An 18,976-nucleotide genomic window follows, 5' to 3' on the forward strand; every position below is an offset into this window, starting at 1 on the left:
AGTCGATAGCTAGAATGCTGTGCGCATGGATCATTAGGGAGGATTTGTGCGTACTTGCTTCTAGAAGCTAGATCATCATGATGATCAACTTGTACGTTCATGATCAATTAATTGATTCGGATGCATTTAACACTTAATTATCCGTGCATAGTAATATAACAATATTCTTGGCAAAGAAACTCATGACATGGTTTGGATCATTCAATTAAGTTGGAATTGATCCAACCTGTTAAATTAATCAATTAACATGATCACGTGCATATATAAATCAAACAAGCTGATCATGTTCATTTTCAACTCAAATTGGATCATTAATCCTCCTAGTGATCGATATTCAAATTAATGCATGAAAGAGAAAAATTGAAAAGTTGACTAGCTAAGCTAGTTGATGACCATATATATAAGTTTTTTTCGTGCTTTAATTTAATTAATTGATTATATATATATAGTCACGTGGACTAATAATGGACTTATATATATATGTATATATATATATATATATATATAGCAGATCATGCATGACGCAAACTGGAAGTTAATTTTCCAATTGACTGATCATGATCATCAAAACCAACCCATGAAAAATGGGGGCCCATGCAACCACACTACTTACATATAATGTAGTTCAAAATAATTTCAATGTCATTTTCTTAGACTTCATGAAAAGAAAACATTAACGTGTTTTCCAAACAATGTATATATATATATATATATATATATATATATATATATATATAATAAGAAACGACCAATTCCTACAAGTCTCAACTTAAAGAAAATGTAGGGCGCAGAATGTTCTTGAAGAATAATTTCTATATTATGTTCATTAATGGTTGACTCCCATGCATTGACCCATCAAAATCTCTCTCTCTCTCTCTCTCTGTGAAGTCAATTTTGTGGTTTATGTCTTTTGCTTGTCGGCTGAGTATCAGTTCTTTTCTTCGAGAAAAACCATCATGTGCTGCATTTGGATTGGTTAGGTCTAAGTCCAATATCGACCAATATTGTTGAAAGCTGAGGGAATACTTTGATATATATATATATATAGTTTAATATGTAGTGGTAGACATTTGATCATTCGCTTACATGTAAGATAGTGGTGCAGTCTATAAATGATGAATATTAATTGTGGGGATCGATCATGCATTGCTCGCGGCTTTTGAAAATCTAAAGTTTCCATTGCTAGAGCGCTACTGTATACATTAATTAATATTGGTGAAGGGACAAAACATTCGTAACTTTTTCAATAGTATAGATGGAATGTACAAAGAGTCAAGTCATCTTGTTCAATCCTCTAAGTAAAAAAGGTAGCTCTTCTGCCAACGCACGTTGTTAATTTAGATCGTGTCGGCCACTGGCTAGTGCAGCCCTCACAAACCTCTATATATGTACGAAATGGTCAACTAAAGATGAAAATAATATGGAAAAGCTTCCAGCCGGTCGGGTAAATCCAGTTTTCACACCGATCAATAAAATTTCGCCACATAAGATATACAATAAATCTCTATTTACACTCACATATACTAGATTCTTTCCTTATTTTCCATCTCTTCCCCTCTTCCCTCTCTCCCTCCCCCACCCCGCAGCAACTTCCCCCCGCTCTCTCTAAAATACCTTCTCTTTCTCTCTCTAAAATACATTCTCCTCACTCTCCTCTGCATGCCGAGCAACTGAACAAGTGAATTCACCATAACTGTGGAAAATGAAATACTTTTGATATTTCTAATAAACTTTCCAGTGATATACATTCCTGAGCATTTACCTCTTCTAGCTTTGGTGGAAATTCTATAATTTCTTCAAGTTGCTTGCAATTATGCAATATAAGACTCCTCAATTTAACAAATGTTTTGATGCTTGCTGGAATGCTTACAATATCACTGCCTGATAGATCTAATGGTCCCAGATTGGGAAAGAAATGAAATGGCCCAAATAAACTTGAATTTGATAGGCTAGAGTTTTTAAAATTCAATTGCAACGACGACAAAAATGCTAATAAGAAAGAATTGTGGCGAAGAGATATGACTGAATTTGTTGGAGGCAACAATGAGAATAATTCTGCACTCGATGAAGCTTCATTTTCCCTTGCAGAGGAGATCGACAATCTTTTGGTTGCTCGACTTGCAGATGAGAGCAAAGAGAGTGTATTTTAGATAGAGAGAAGAAGAAGAAGGGAAAGAGATGAAAAATAAGGAAGGAATCTGATGCATTTGAGTGTAGATGGAGATTTGTTGTATGTCTTACGTGGCAAAATTCTATTGGCCAGTGTGAAAACTGGATTTTCACCTGACTGGCTAGGAGCTTTTCCCAAATAACATATGAAAAATTAGAATATCTAAAAATAAGACAAAATGAATGGCTATTGCACCTTCGAATGGCCGGCTAGCTAGGGATTCCCGGCCTGCAATGGCATGCATGCATGCATGGTAACACTTGAAATAACGACACCTCTGTTGATTTTTTTATGAGCACAAAGTGTAACTTGAGAATAGAAACAAATGTAGGAAAAACGAAAACCTTTCATGAATAAATTGATGAATTTACAATGAGTGAACTAGTGCTTATATACACTTGAAAAAATAATAGAAAAAATAATTGAAATAACGGAATTACAAATTCTGATTTGCCTTATCTACTTTTAGCCTTTCCTCCTTTGATTTTAATTCCATTTTGTCAATATGGGAGGTTTTACCCCAACCCCCCCCCCCCCCCCTCAAGATGAACATGGATGTTTAGAATGTTCATCTTGCTAAGAGTATGATGAAAAAGCAATGACTCGAGAGGCTTGGTGAAGATGTCTGCTAATTGTAATCTCGAAGGAATGTAAAAAAGCTTGATGATGTTTTGCTGCAGCTTTTCCCTAACAAGATGACAATCTATTTGTATGTGCTTTGTTCTCTTATGTTGAACTGGATTAATGGTAATAGAGAGAGCTGATTTGCTATCAGTGTAGAGCATTGTTGGCTGAGGATGATCAACACTGAGATCTTGTAGAGCATAGAGCAGCCACTACACCTCACATGTAGTTGCTGCAAGGGCCTTGTATTCTGCTTCTGCAGATGATCGACTAATTGTAGCTTGTTTATTAGATTTTCATGAGATTAATGAATCTCCTAGAAAGATAGCAAAGCCTGTAACACTTCTTCAAGTGTCTATACAACTTGCCACTCACTATCTGAAAAAGCTTTAAGTTTCAAGCCTGAAGAGGAGAAGAACAACCCTTGGCCTGGTGTTGATTTTAAGTACCTAAGCACTCGAACAACAGCTTGATGATGAGAGACAGCTAGTTTGGCAATAAATTGGCTAAGAACTTGAACAACATAGGCAAGATCAAGCCTTGTGATTGTTAAATATAGTAATATGCTAACTAGCCTTTTGTAGCCTCATAAAGATAGGGATCATTTGCAGTGAGCTTGAGGTTGGATTCCATTGGAAATGCAACTGGCTTGGAACTAATGAGACCCATATCTTGAAGTATGTCTAAAGCATACTTTCTTTGACAGAGTGAAATTCTAGACTTTGATCTAGCTACTTCCAATCCAAGGAAGTACTTAAGTTGCCCCAAGTCTTTAATAGTGAACTTGTTATGCAAAAAGGTCTTGAGTTTTTGAATTTCAAACAAATTATCACTAACTAGTAGAACATCATCTATATAAACTAGTAATGTTATGAAGGAAGTAGTAGTTTTCTTGATAAATAGTGAGCAATCAAAATTGCCTTGAGTGAAGCCATAATCGAGAAAGGTATGAGAAAGCTTTGCAAACCATTGTCGAGAGGCCTGCTTCAGGCCATAAAAACTCTTTAAAAGTTTGCAAACTGTGTTGGACTGTGTAATACTCAATCCAGAGGCACTTTCATATAAACTTCTTCATATAATTCACCATGTAAAAATACATTGTTTTCATCTAATTGGTGAATGTGCCAACTTCTAATTGCAACAACAGCCAATAATAGTCGAATGGAAGGGATTTTTACCACTAAAGAGAAAGTATCAAAAAAGTCTAAACTTTCTTGTTGAGTGTAGCTTTTAGCTACCAATCTTGCTTTGTATCTTTCTATAGTTCTATCAGCATTGTATTTAACTCAAGAAAACCATTTTGCAACCTATGGTTTGTTTATTTTTAGGCAAAGTAACAAGTTCCCAGGTTTTGTTTAACTCTAAAACATCAAGTTCATTTTTCATAGCAGCTTGTCATTCAAGTAATTTTGCAGCTTATTTGTATGTTTTGGGTTCTTGAGAAGTAGAAATATATAGAAGCTAAAAAGGCTTTGTGTGGTACTGAAAGTCTACTAGCAGAAAGAAATGAAGATATATCATAGAAATTACCTGTGTTAGAGGAGCAACCAGTAGAAGTAGATGGATTGTTTGCATATTAAAACAATGAGGCAGTACCACAATAATAATCCTGCAAAAATTTTGGTGGTTGTTTAATTTTGGTTGATTTTCTGATATGTGAATTAGGTGAAGTAGTTTGATGATGATAAATGTTTATGTGAGATGAAACTGGTTCATTGGAGGTTACTGAAGGTATATTCAGATTAGAAGAGATAAAAAATATTTGTATGAGATGAAATTGGTTCATTGGAGGTTGCTGAAGGTATATTCAGATCAGAATAGATAGGATCATGTTGAAACTCTGAATGAGGAAACAAAAATGTAGGTGCTTCAGAGTTAAGTGGGAGAGCTTTGAATGGAAAATTGGCTTCATGAAACACAACATTTTTGAAGATGAAAATTATGTTTGTGTTCAAGTCCATGAGTTTGTAACCTTTGACATCAGAGGGATATTCTAAAAATAGACATTTAGTCGCCCTTGGATCAAACTTTTGTCTGTGATTAGTAAGTGTAGATGCAAAACATAAGCAGTCAAAAACTTTTAAATGAGAAAGATTAGGTGGTTTGTGAAATAACATTTCAAAAGGTGTTTTGTTTTGAAGAAGAGGGGTTGGAATTCGATATATAATATGTGCTGCAGTCAACACACAGTCACTCCAAAAAGTTAGAGGTAAGTTTGCTTGAAACATTAGCTTTAGTTGTGTTTAATAAGTGTTGAAGTTTTCTTTCGACAACTCCATTTTGTTGTGGAGTTTCTACACAACTCATTTGATGCAAAATGCTATTTTCATTAAAGAATTTTGTAAGAATGAATTTTAAACCATTGTCTATTCTTATGGTTTTGACAGAAGTGTCAAATTGTGTTGTAACCATTTAACAAAAGTTTGGTAGTAAAAATGAAACTTCAGATTTTGTTCTAAGCATGAAAGTGCATCTTGTAAAATCATCTACTATAGTTAAGAAAAACTTAAAACCACAATATGAAACAGTAGCAAAAAGACTCCATATATCACAATGAATCAATTCAAACTCTCTATTCGAAATATGATGTGATATAGGGAAAGAAAGCTTTTTTCTGCTTTGCTAGTGGATAGATTTCACAGACATTTGTACAATCAAATGTTATTGAATTGTCTATTTGTCTAAGAAAAAGTATTCTAGAATTTGAGACATGACTTAATCTGTAGTGCCAAAGGTTTAACTGGTTTTGAGTAGTAGCTGAAGCAAAACATGGTGGATAATTAAACTGATATTGATGGCAGGAATGAGCTTTCGAGGAAGGTTGAGATAGATGATAAAGTCTTTGTTTCTCAAACGCAATCCCAATCATTTTCTTCATTGATTGGTCTTGTAAAATGCAATAAGAGCCAAAAAAAATATAGACAAAATTAGAGTCTTTGGTTAGTTTAGAAACAGATAAAAGATTGAATGAGAAACTAGGGACACAAAAAATTGTTTAAATGTAATGTGCTATAGATACTCATTGTCCAAGTGTATGATGCTGGAACAGTTTGGCCATTAGAAAGATTAATAAAACTTGTAATTGGTGTAGGTGTAGAGGAATATATAAGAGGTGAACAGATCATATGATCTGTTGCACCAGTATCTAGGATCCAAGAAAAATTAGAATTTAACTTGGTATAAGCATAATTGCATTGGGTAAAAGTGTTACCAGAAAATTGAGGGGTAGTGACTAAATTCACAGCTGTTGTAGATGAATTGGTATTCTGAGTGGATGAATTTGAGTTGGCAAGTGATAGAAGCTTATTAAACTATTCAGCAGTTAAAGAAAACCTTTGGTTCTCATTACTATTTTGAATATAGACCTCTTTAGTTGAAATGGGTGCATGTGTAGAGGGAGAATTTCTTTTTCCCTTAGGTCCAGTCCATCCAAAGGGATAGCCATGCAATTGGAAATATTTGTCAATTGTATGACCATTGTAGCCACAATGAGTACAATGCAGTGAGGATTTCTTTGACTTCTCTTTGGAGAACTTGGTCTGAATATGCTAATGAGGTTGAGTAAATTGCTTTGCTAACAAAGCATGTGTTTTAGTGCTTGCAGAATTGGTAAGTTGCCTATGACTTTCTTCTTGAAGCAGTAAAGAAAACACTTTAGCCATGCTAGGCAATGAAACAACAAGCAATAATTGAATCCTTACTGAAGCATAGGAATCATTTAAGCCAACAAGAAACTTCAAGACATAATCTAACTGTTGTCGAAGTAGCAAAAAATTGAACAACTCACAAGTGCAAGAAGCCATTTTTCCGCAGGTACACATTGGGAATGGTCTATAATTGACATATTCATCCCAAAGAGTCTTAAATGTACTAAAATACTTTGTAATTGATGATGAACCATGCTTTATACAACTTAGAGATTTTTCAAGATGAAAAACTTTTGGGCCATCACTTCTCAAATATCTAGTTTTTAACTCATTCCAGAGATCTACAACAGATGCAACATAAAGCAAGTTATTTCTTATGTCTTTAGAAATGGAATTCATGAGCCAAGAAAGTACCAAGTTGTTGGCATGCAACCAAGCAATGTGATTAACACGCTGATCAGTAGAAGGAGCAATGATCGAACCATCAATAAAAGGTACCTTGTTCTTGATAGTCAAGGCTATGGTGATTGATTGACTCCAAACAATGTAGTTGTCTCCCACAAAAATTTATGAGACAAGAAAAGTACCAGAATTGTCACTTGGATGTAGATAAAAAGGAGTAGAAGAATCATCTGAGGCATTTATGAGAATAGAAACAAAGGAATGAGAAAATGAAAACCTTTCATGAATAATCTAATGAATTTACAATGAGTGAACTAGTGTTTATATACACTTGAAGAAATAACTGAAATAATAGAATTAATTACAAATTCTGATTTGCCTTCTCTACTTTTAGCTTTTCCTCATTTGATTTTAATTCCATTTTGTCAATATGAGAGGCTATACTCCAACAACCTCCCTGAGGGATGTACACATGCAAGAGGGCACACACACACATAGAAACTGATCAGAAGCTTTCGATATTTTCAGACCTCACAATACTCATCATGACAATACCCTGATCACGAGCTTTCAGGATAAAGGAACCATGCATGCACAGTACTCATCATGAGCCTTGTAATTACTAATAACTTGAATTGAACGTCGTCGATCGGAGGATAATTTTAATTAACAATATCCCATCGGAGTCACCTCTTTCCTTGTGTATATATAACCAAACCGTCGTGAGATCAATGCACGAGTCTTCAAACTATTAATTATGTTTCGGGGTCTAATCTAGCTAGAATTTAATTCTCGATCTGATCATTAATTTCCCAGTGACAATAAGTTTATGTATACATCTCTAAAGTACTATATCTTTAATGAAACGATATTAATTATCATTAAGACCTAAGATTATTCTCGATTCTATAATTAATAGTTATAGATCTAGCATTAATTATTGTTTCTAAAAATTCATACAAACGTACGAAGTTACAAACTACGTATTCAGGCCGGACATCATGCTTTACGCGTCTAGATTTTTTTAATTGGCATAAATTCCGGAGAATATTACTGTTTAATTTGGAAAGGGTGTGTAAGATAAGATGCGAAACAGCTACCTCGACCAGCAACTTTTAATGCGCCTTTGTTCTTGGCAAGCCGAGTCCGTCTTCTTTCTTCTTCTAATTTTTTTTTTTTCCTCCTTGAGTAGTGTGTTTTTGTGCTTGCATGTCAACTTGTTAATATTGGTGTGTAATATCCAAACCGAGGACAGCCCATAAGAAAGTCTCCCCAGGTATTGGACACAGCCCATTTTTGTTCGAGTCTTGAGTCTTGACAGTGGATTTGAGCTAATTGGGAAACTTTTGTGGGCATTAGTAGATGTCTCAGGCCCCAATTATTGAGTTTTTTTTTTCATGGCATTTGTAATCGAATTCTTTTTACATTAACAGTTTAATTGTTAGACTTGAGTTTTGAATTGAAAGATCAGGTTAAAGGGTTTCCAAGTTCTTGATGTATATTGGAATTGTTGGATATAATATTAAATCAATAATGATTTTGGGATAATGAGTGATTTTACATGACATCAGAGTAAATATTTTAGCTCACCCATTGAAAGTGAGTCTAGCCCATACATAACGAAGAATGTTAAGATCATGATCTTAAAATTGTCTAATTTAAATTTTTAAGGCCAGTTGATGATTTTACAATAATACCATCTAGAAAAAAAAAAACTCAAGATTATCTCTATGAGTACTGTATTGTTATATTAAGAAATGGAAGCTAGGGATCTCAGTGTCCTCTCCTCAATAACGAGGGTCTACGTGCCCATGAATTTACAGGGTTGAGGTCAAATATTGCTATATGCTTTGCTGATATTGGAGGAATGAGGATATGGGGTGGGCTGTATAGTTTTCACTTTCAGATGCGTACATCTTTAGGCTAAACGAAGACTGAGCTTGTAACTTTCAGTTTCTTTCCTTCAGTTGACATGCGCTTTCTGATCTTAGAAATTACATTGTCTAATTATACTAACAATTGCTTATACATGTCATGACTCTTAACATTTTCTTCAGTTGTAATTTGGGGCCCTTTTGGGGCCAATAACCCAGTTCCTATTTCTTATTCTTATATTATTATATATGTTCCTCATTAACTTCTCATGCCGTGACTTCTGTGACAGAGTTTAGGTGATGTGTGTCCAAAAGTTTGGCGTTTGTCAATGTGCTGCATCAATTAGTAGTATGCAGTATTAAGGCTGTGTACTGAGTACTGCAGTCTGCAGCCAATGAATTAGGTCCTGACATCTTTAGAATATGAATTGGCATGTGACTCAGATTCGTGGTTTTCAGTATCCATTATAAATCTGACGCATTTGACATGACAATGGTTTGACAAATCTAGAGTTGGAAGAAAGGAAACAATTTGAATTTGCGTTCAAGGTTGGTGTTTCTTGATAAAATTTTGTGCAGAGTGCGTGTAGTATTTAGTAGTAAGCATTACTTTGGGAGAAGAATGAACTCAGAACAAATGAGAGGTGTGGTCCCTAAAGGCATGAGCTTGTAAAAGGTTTGAATCTAACCTCCTAATATTTCACTCAATGGGATCAGTATACCTTGGCAGTTCTTGGGGAGATGGGGTTGGTTGGGCACAAGCTGGTGCCATTTTAAGTAACTGGCAATTTGCCAAAAATAAGTTTTGATCTATGAAACATTCTACTTCAAGCATGTCCTTCACATCACTAACATGGTAGGGTTATTTTTCATAGATATAAACTTTTTCAGGGTTGTTTCTCGAGTATACTAAACAGTATTCTGGACACAAAATCATGGAGTCTCGTCTCTGCATATTCTGCATAAAACTTCTACTCTGCATACTGTTGCCTATGCCAGTTGTGAAAAGAGAGACGCATTTGAATAAAATGTGTTGCATTAATGTGAGCAACTGATTTAATGAAGAGGATAAAATAGTTTCCCATTGTTGTCCTACTCAAACTACTTGCAATTACATACTATTTTCCTCCTCTCCTACCTGACACACTAGCCAAATTCTCTTCTTGTATGCAACCTCTGAAATCATCTGAAGCCACCATGTCGGTCCCAAACCTGCAATGAGCACCCTGAGTCAAAGCTGAGATCTCTAATCGTTCGACTTGATTTTATAGGACCTGGAACGCCTTTCAAGCTTGGAGATCTTTGCTGGCAACTGCTAGTCTTGCAAATCCTACCACCGCTTGACACTTCAGTATTAATGGAGGATATGAAAGACAGCTTATTCTTACATGGTGAATAGCTTTCAGAACATGTATCAAAACTCCTTGGCCTTAACTTTGGCGAGCTCATTGATCTTGCTTTAGCTTTCGCAGATTCAGTAGCAGCCATGTAAGTTGGAACAACAGGAGAGCTTGAAAATGAATTATGATCTCCTAATGAACACTGCCTCCTATGAAATGATCTTCTGGGAACAATTATCGGAGACTCCAATCCTTCCAAGTTATTCCGTCCCTGAACATTTCTTAGCTTAGGTTGTCTTCTTCCGTAATCCTCTTGTTGTCTTGGATTTGAAGTTGGAACTGGGTCCAAATCTTCAAGTTCTCTGCTTTTAACAACTTGGGTATCCACCCATTGATCCAACCAGTACCTCCATCTTCCATTTACCTTGCTTCGTTCTGTTTCCGCTGACTTCTGAAACATTTTTCAGCTGAAAATTCAGTTACTATAATCTAAGCTTGTGAAATATATAACGTGAAGATCACAAAAGCAAAGGAGCTTACTCGGTGGCTAAATGCATAATCCTTTATCCGTTCCCTCTTAATCATAGCTTCCTTCTTACTTGAGAACAATGCTTCTTCCTCTTCCTTTGACAGTACGCTGTCATCCCACCTTCTTTGACTGTTTGAATCTATCTGAAAACCATTTATTTTTCGCCAGCCAAATTAGGTCAGTCTGAATATGCAAAGGAAAGAAGTAATTTATTAATGCTAGAAAATAAAATAGTCAAGGATACATGCAGAAAAAGAATGTTTCCATAACGAGAGGAATGGTATATGGATTTTGCAGATCAGTTGTTCACGTTAAAATGAGTCATTGAGTTCTGCACTCTATACCTTTATTATCTTGTCTTTCCAATCCTGCAGTTGTTTAGTTCCGTCATGATCCCAAGTGCCTTCGGCCATTTCGAATCTTCGTGTGCAAACCTGTGACTGAATATTTACCATGGACTGCAAGCACTTGAGGGTAGTTAGAGCTTGGCGCCTTACAGCTCTGCCTCGAATGATAGCTTGAAGCCTCACTATTCCCTTCAATGCCCGCAAAGCTTTCCTTGCCTGCAAATCTCTCCCACATAAGTTCATCAAAATCCTGGAAATCCATGAGAATTGAAGAAGAAAAGAAAAACAGATCTAAGTTGTGTTCATTTTCTTTCCCGTAATTATGAGTTAAAAAATTGGTGGAGTGACTTAAATTGTGTTCTAGAATCTAGATACCAAAATACTGACTTTTACCTTCTGTTAACAGGATTTTCTTTTTTTATTATCATTCTTCTAACAGCAAATCTATAGAGTTTCCAAGACTAGTTCTATGAAATTCAGAGAGAGAACCTCGAAATATGACCAGTGAATTAGTTAGCAGAAAAGGAGATATGAGGCAAATAAAAAGTTTGTTAAAACTCACAAGGTAGCCCCGAAAGGCAGTCTGAATTTTGGTGGCAGAAATTTCATGGATCTCCTTCTTATACTGATAGTGGGATGAAGGGGCGTCAGCTCGAAGTTTAATTACTGAAAGCTCTTTTGTTTCATATTCAAATTGATGGTCAGATTGAGAGGCGCCTGTCAACCGGACAACCTCAGCAGCAGCAGCTTGAGCAGCTGCAACAGCTGCTTCAGCAGCAGCAGCAGAGGCAAGAGCCACGGCGAGGGCATGCTTGCTTTGCTCTTCCTCTGCCTCACACAGACTCCTTTCTTTCAAGGAAGTTGGTGCAGTGAGCGAGGGTAACCTTTTGGTCTTAAACCTTCCAAATATCCATTTCCTTTTCTTCTCCTGATAATATTTATCTCAAATGAGGAACCGAATCGAAGACCAAAACTATCAAAGAAGCAAATCATTTTACCTTTTCTGGTCTTGACTGCGTTTCTCTGATAAAGAACCTCTTCACTATATTGAACCAGCTCTTCTTCCTAGCCATTGAAGAATCAATTCATCACATTGATCCGAGAAGGTTCTGTAACTACGCTGGTAGAGTGGTTTCTGGTAGTAAATAAATGCATCAGTTAGGAAAAAAGGTTAAAAACTATGCAAACACTATTGGCTAGTAATGGAGTAGATTAGTCACTGAACTATTTACAACAAACTGAACCATTGTTCCTGTAATTCAGCAGATCAAGCAAGAATCACAGCTTCAGAAAGTGAGAGTTCCTGGAAACTTGGATACTACTACTATGAAATTCAGAGAGAGAACCTCGAAATATGACCAGTTATTGTTTTTATTTTCTGATACAAATTCCCAGTAAAGGACACGCTATGGAGGAAATATCCAGAGTTTTTATAATATCACACACCCAAGGTTTTGTTAAATATATAAGTTGAAAACAACTAATATTGGCATTTGATGTATGTGTTTTGTGCATCTATCCAATCATTCATATTTCGCATGATGGTTTTCTCTGTTCAATTGTGGGCCTTTAAATAAGCGATTCTTGGGAAAAGGCATAGGCGCTTTGTAGTCATGGAGGCAACCTTTTAAAGACAAATGAGAACTCTTCCCAGCCTCATGGGCCCTCTCCTTTTTTCCATGCTTCCATTTTCTCTACTGTAACAGACATGTTCATGTGCTGTGGGGAGTGAAATCACGGAACTGTCCTTAGTTGTTTTTGCTCTGAGGGTATAGCATGTTTTGGCAACCCATCATATATATGGATATTCTCTCTTGCTCCTTGTCAAGTTTGCTTTTTTGGGGTGCCACCATTTCAATTCCTCCCAATCCTTAACCTGCACTTGATTCATCTATGTTGATCATTCTGTATGTTTCAAGTAGTGAATACCCAAAAAAAAGGTGACCGGTTGTAATTAACTAGCGTATACTATCAATACCAATTTGCCAAGATGATCATCTTTGACTTTGCCTTTCACTTTTACTACCTTAGTTGTTATTTTCCATTAGCAGCATATTCAAAAGAATGCTTACCTCTGTAAAGAAACATAATACAGGCTGTTCCTAATATCTCTTTAAGTACAGGTAGACTATTCCACACACATGGAGTGGCAGAGAGAGAGAGCTATAATTGAGGGAAAGTGGGGGGAGTCACAGTGTGCAAGAGATAGGGGATTGTGGAGAAGAAAACAAAGCAGCCTTTTGTTGTGAGAAGTGAAGACAGCTGTGAAAGGGCCCTAAAGAGATGAGTTGTCATAATACATTCTCATCTTTTGAAAAAGGGATGAAAATAATTCTCTCTTGCAGTAGTCTTGTGGGTGTCTACTAGGCTAAGGAATGGAGTTTTATGGGAAGTGGGAGCTTCCTCCTGTTGTATAGACCACAAGCACAAGTTTAGTATTCCTCTTAAAAAAAACACTCTTTTACCTTCTTGAAAACAGAACTCAACATTAATGATTATTTACAGGGCTGTTCACCGACCCGACCCGGAAAACAACAAATTCCGACCCGACTCGAAATTGTTTCACACCGATTAACCGTTAGCCGATTACCCGTTATCTTTACCCGTTAACCGATTACCCGAATTTATTTCTTTTTTCTTTTTTTATTTTTTCTTTTGGGGGAGATTTCTCTCACAAACCCAGATCCAAATCACAATCAGACCCACACGATAATCATCTTAAAATCGAAATCAGATGGAACCGGATGCCAAATATGATGATAGCAGAGAAAAAAAGAGAGCTCATTGACTAGATCCAGAAGAAAAACCCAGAAAAAAAAAATAAGAAAGACTCTGATACAAATGAAAGAAACAGGGAATATGGTTATTGTACCATGATTCTCCTGTTCTTGGGCTTGATTTCCCGGATGGTGGTTTCTTAATTCTCGATCGCCAGCTTGAATATAAGAGACCTATGTTTCGTTCTTGAAAATTTCCTTCCCAAAATGCGTGTAAAAACATAAAGGAACAGAACTAATTTCAGAAAGCAAACCCGACTGTGTTGAGAGAGAGAGAGAGAGAGAGAGAGAGAGAGAGAGAGATAGAGGTAGATGACGAGATGGTGTTTAAAAAGTAGAGAGAGAGCGACTCACGGGAACTTTTTGAAACAAATGATTTATTTTTTCTTTGATCCTGAAACAGATGATTAATATAAGAATTATGAAAGGTATTTAAGAGAGAGAGAGAGAGCTCAATATAAAAATATTCTTGAATGGTCAAATGCCATATTATAATAATAAAAAATCTTCACAACCTCCTAACACTCCACATTATTTTTAATTTTTATTATTTTTTTCTTTTATTAAATATTTATTATATGAATAATGAATAAAAAATTTGAAATAATTTAAAAAGAATAAACTCAAAAAAAAATTAAAAAAAAAATTAAAAATTTTAAAAAGTGTGGAGTGTGGAGTGTGGTGGAGGTTGTATAGCAATGCTCTTATAATATTGTTAAAAGGACACTAACCGAAGCATTAATTCTGGGCTTCAAAATACTTTTTTATTCGGACTCCACAGAACCACACGTACGTTCGGGGCTGAAATTGAAATCGGTTAAAAGCGGGTAACGGGTAATACCCGTTTCCGATTTTAACAGCAAACGGGTCTGGTTTTCGGGTCGTTTTAATTCGGAAAAAATGGGTCGGGTCGGGTATTGGTCTTTTTGTACAGTCCTAATTATTTATAGAAATCTTGCACATTTCATGCTCTTTTTATGGAAGTGTTTGAGCGGCATAATAGAGAGTGAATGCTGTAAATACTGGGATAGAGCAAAAGAAAAGAAAATGCATGTTGTTTTTGCTGTAATTCCATCTTTTACAACCCAACTGTAGAAACTGGAGGTTTGGTCATTCGGTAATGGACTATAATTGGACTTCAGTCATTTGGTAATGGGCTAGAAATGAAGTTAAAGTCCATCAGATTCAAATAGCCCATCAGATCATCCTAGGCCCAAAGAATCCATTGTTTCAGGCCCCAGGAGCTACAAATGGCGTTGACCCATCAAAGCTTATTGGGCTTAAACTTAAATAAAGTTTAAGCCCAATAGAATATATATATTATATATATAAGTCCTTTGAAAAAAAAAATGATTCCATCTAAAAAAGCTTGTTTTTATATGATGTCTCAAGTTTTTCTTGAATTTGTACAAAATTTTACACTATCTAAGTTAAATTTGTATATAATATTTACTCATCAAAAATTACAACTAAAATTAAAGAAAAAAGAAAGGAAAATAAAAAAATTTATTGAGATTTCCTTTTATTTACAACGAAATACATTATCGTTCGGCTCTGTTTGGATTGAGAAACCATCTTAACTCATCTTATTTCGTTATTACAGCTTTATCAAATTTCTATACAAAATGTAATAAATAATTTAATTTTTTTAAATTTTTAAATAATAATAATATTAAAAAATAATATACTAACAATATTTTATTTATCTTTTAATTTTTATTTAAAATCATTTCATCTTATCTCACTATTCAAATAGGAGCGAAGCAGAAGCCTATTTTATCTATAATTGAAAATAGGGTGGAAAGAAAAGTTAAGGAGTCGTTTGGATTCAGAGATGAGTTGAGATGGTTTGTGAATAGTAAAATAAAATATTTTTAAAATATTATTATTATTTTGAGATTTGAAAAAATTGAATTGTTTATTATATTTTGTATGAGAATTTGAAAATTTGTTTTTGAATTTGAAAATTCTGAATTGTTTATTATATTTTATGTAAAAATTTTAAAAAATTATAATGATAAAGATGAGACGAGTTAAGATGATTTGTGAATTCCAACGAAGCATCGAAAATGGTAAAGACAAAGAAAAATACGTGTGAAAATGGTAATAAGCTTTCATTTTTATTTTTTTGGAAAGAAAGTGGCAGTGGCAAAATTGCAATATCACCGATCCAGACGAACAGTAACAATAACATACCCGTAGGCTGTAGCTGCAGATCAAACCGCTTTCGCAAGCCACGAAGCCACTATTGAAAACATAAGAACTCGAACGCCTCTTTTTCTCCGGTGATATCTTCTCTTCCACTTCTGAAGCAAAATCCGAATCTTTTCTTGATCGTTCGGGATTTTTTTTCGTTCTCGTTTCTCGTTCGTTTTTTGTCTCTGTCTCTTTCCTCGAACAGAAAGAGAGATTTGAGAAGAGGCTTTTTGGGTGTAATGGGCAACTGGAGAAATCGCTCCTCACGTAGAATTTTCCGTCATCATCGATCTCCATGGTCGCCCCCTAGAGAATACGACCATTACATTCCTCCTGGTAACTCTATTACCTTTTTTTTTTTTTTTTTTTCTTTTACTTTGTTTAAGTGTTTATCGTTTTAGTAAATTGGGTTTTGTTACTTTTGTAGAATGACGCTGTCATGGTTTTCTTATGTGCTTTATCTGAGATCTTCGTTTGATTACTATTTTTATCAATTCTTTGATCCTATTTGTGGATTGGGTTTTTTGCTTTTGTAGAATCGTTGGAATTGTTGTTTTTCTTGACCCTTTTTGGCCTCGTTTCTCAGTTCCATAACTGGTTTCTTATAATTCCTCGACTTTTTGGTAAACTATTCTATATAAAATTGTGGTATGTTCTCTATTGATTAGTAATTAACTGTATAAAAGATAATGACTGTTGCATTCTTGTAATATTAGAAAGAGGAAGCCACAAAGTCTATTCTTATGTACTGATCCTACATTTGCAGATTTAGTGCCACTGGAAGTTATTTGCTTTACACACGCGTGAGCGCGCGCGCACACACATCCTCCCAGTACGTATATATTAACAGGCTTTCCTTTTTTCTCACTGCGACTATTTTTTTTTTTTAAATTCTGAACCAGTCAAAAGATTTTATGCGTTGGAAGAGATAGAACTTTACTTGTAAAGATTATGTGCTTTACTCTGAATCTCTTAGCTCCTGCCATTTATTTTTGTCTATTCAATTATCGGCATTAGAGATTTTAATGGGAAGGTTATGTAATTCTCGTGATTTTATGGATGTTGAACATGGCCTATCGGGCTCCATTGCTGGTCCTTTTCCTTGTGAAGATAGCTGTTGTAGTTCATGGGGTTTCTATTTTCATACAAACTATCTTTCTTTGGTGTGTGTGGAGAATTCTTATCAGCAGCAATAATGGATTCGAATGGACTCTTAAACTGATTTTATATTTTTCTTCTTTTTTGTTTTTCTCTCCTGTAGAATGGAAAGATGGTGTGCCACTATGGGAAAAGAAATTCTGCACCTTGATTGGATCGATACCATGGGGGAAGATATTAGACACCAAGAATTTTATGTACTGCCATAATAATGTAGTCAGTTGGGATGATTCTGCTGGTGAAGAAGCATTTCAAAATGCAAAGAAACGTTTTTGGGCTAAGATCAATGGCCTCTGCTGTGATATCTCTCTGCCTGATCCAGATATTTACATTGAGGAGATAGATTGGAAACCTAACATTGATCCTGAACTGATTAAGGAATTGGATCAATATTGCTTTGTTCCCGATGAGGAAGAACTGAATACACAGGTGAGGCATACAAATAGAAACTCAAAAACAGCAGTGCCTGTTCCTTCAGAAGGCCATAATACGAACCAAGAATATGACAATCCTTGGGAATCTGACAATATGCAGGACAGTGGAGTTTTGGAAAATAGAGCACAGGGATGGAACCAATGGGAGAACAAAAAAAATGATCGGAAAACTTTGAATAATGATGATAATCCTTGGGAGCACAGCTCCACTCAGGGCAATGGAGGTATGATGGACAATGCATGGAGAAACTGTGGGGATAAGTCATGGGGTTATAATCAGGTAGGAAACCATGTCAGTCTCTCAAGCGATCGGAATAATACCGACAATACTTGGGAGCATGGCTGTCAGGGTGTTGTCTCCATGAATGATAAGGGGCGGGCTCATTTTGGGAAGAAAGCTTGGGGCTGGAACCAACAGGAGGCACAGAATTTGGATAATGCAAACAATCCGTGGGAAAGCAGATATAATCGGAGCAGTGAATTAAAAGATCGAGGATGGAAAGATAATGTGGTAAATGCCTGGGGTTGGAAACAGTGGGACAGTAGTAATAATGAGATTAAACACCAGGAATTAGGAAGAACTGGTGGAGGTTGGGGAACGTGGAATGAGGGTTGCAGGAAGAGAGAAGGTTCTCATCTGTATGTGCAGGGTATCAAAAGCTCTAGATTTGGAGGCGATGGTAATCAAAGAAGGCATTGCTGGAGGGGGCAAACGAAGAAAAGAGTCAGTTTTGGCCGTGAGTATGGGCTTCCGTCTTTTTATTAGTAGAATTCTCAACTACTGATTTATTGTTATAAATATCAGAAATCTGTCCATTGAGTTGGGAGAAGCAGATTCTTTCAATAGCAGGTTTTTTGTGTTGTTTCATACCCTTATTAAGCAAGGATTAGTTATGTGCTTATTGAATGCAATTCATTTGACAGTAGAAGGGATAAAATATGAAACAATCCGAGCTGTATAAGAGCTGTGGGATTTAATTTGCAATTTCCTTTAGAAGAGAAGTACATACAGATATTTTGGGCCCTTTTTGTCTCCGACATAAGTAAGATCTATATATGAATATTTTAGATTATGGCTCTTTTCAGTTGCCTGAGTTGTGTGAGTTTTTGTCGAGCTCAGACAATGGTTCATTCTATCCTATGACATGGGAACTAGTTGAGATATTCAAGAAGATATTCCAATTCCATGCAGCCTTATTACAAGCATTATGTTTCTTGGTTAGTGATATCTACAATACCAAAGCCACCTGCCTACTTTGTCTTCCTCCATGAAGAAGCTCAAATTTTTCAGGAAATGATACCTCTTTTCCTCTTCCACCTACAAGATGATCTCTGGTCGCTCCATACCTTTTGCTACAGTTTCAAGGAATGTTAAATTTTCCCAATAGAAGTCTTTTCTATTAGGTACGTCAACAAATAGCTAGCCATACATATATTTTTCGGTTTTATTTTCCATGTTTTAAGGACCCTATGTCCTC

The 18,976-nt window shown here is 35.7% G+C and overlaps 2 protein-coding genes across 8 annotated transcripts; one reads left to right on the plus strand and one right to left on the minus strand.

Annotated features, from left to right (window-relative positions):
• Positions 1 to 9,588: 9,588 nt before the first annotated feature.
• LOC108988594 (protein IQ-DOMAIN 14) lies at positions 9,589 to 14,013 on the minus strand. 6 transcript variants are annotated; one of them, XM_018961919.2, is made up of 6 exons: positions 13,806 to 14,013; positions 11,932 to 12,068; positions 11,496 to 11,861; positions 10,931 to 11,149; positions 10,598 to 10,729; positions 9,589 to 10,508 (listed from the first exon to the last, which is right to left on the minus strand). In XM_018961919.2, the coding sequence occupies exons 2-6, from the start codon at positions 12,004 to 12,006 to the stop codon at positions 9,900 to 9,902; spliced, it is 1,401 nt and encodes a 466-aa protein (XP_018817464.1). In that variant the 5' UTR covers positions 12,007 to 12,068; positions 13,806 to 14,013; the 3' UTR covers positions 9,589 to 9,899. The 6 variants fall into 6 exon arrangements, with proteins under 6 accessions (XP_018817464.1, XP_035545843.1, XP_018817472.1 ...); XM_035689950.1 differs by lacking the exon at positions 13,806 to 14,013 and adding an exon at positions 12,558 to 12,575; XM_018961927.2 differs by lacking the exon at positions 13,806 to 14,013 and adding an exon at positions 12,280 to 12,500.
• A 1,920-nt stretch (positions 14,014 to 15,933) lies between these two features.
• Positions 15,934 to 18,944, plus strand: LOC108988620 (bifunctional endo-1,4-beta-xylanase XylA-like). 2 transcript variants are annotated; one of them, XM_018961946.2, is made up of 3 exons: positions 15,934 to 16,242; positions 16,673 to 16,738; positions 17,168 to 18,943. In XM_018961946.2, exon 3 carries the CDS (start codon positions 17,260 to 17,262, stop codon positions 18,262 to 18,264), a length of 1,005 nt encoding a protein of 334 aa, XP_018817491.1. In that variant the 5' UTR covers positions 15,934 to 16,242; positions 16,673 to 16,738; positions 17,168 to 17,259; the 3' UTR covers positions 18,265 to 18,943. The 2 variants fall into 2 exon arrangements, with proteins under 2 accessions (XP_018817491.1, XP_018817482.1); XM_018961937.2 differs by lacking the exon at positions 16,673 to 16,738 and having other exon boundaries at positions 17,168 to 18,944.
• Positions 18,945 to 18,976: the final 32 nt, after the last annotated feature.

This window comes from Juglans regia, chromosome 5 (assembly GCF_001411555.2).
Source record: "Juglans regia cultivar Chandler chromosome 5, Walnut 2.0, whole genome shotgun sequence".
In the NCBI taxonomy this organism is placed as follows: Eukaryota; Viridiplantae; Streptophyta; class Magnoliopsida; order Fagales; family Juglandaceae; genus Juglans; species Juglans regia.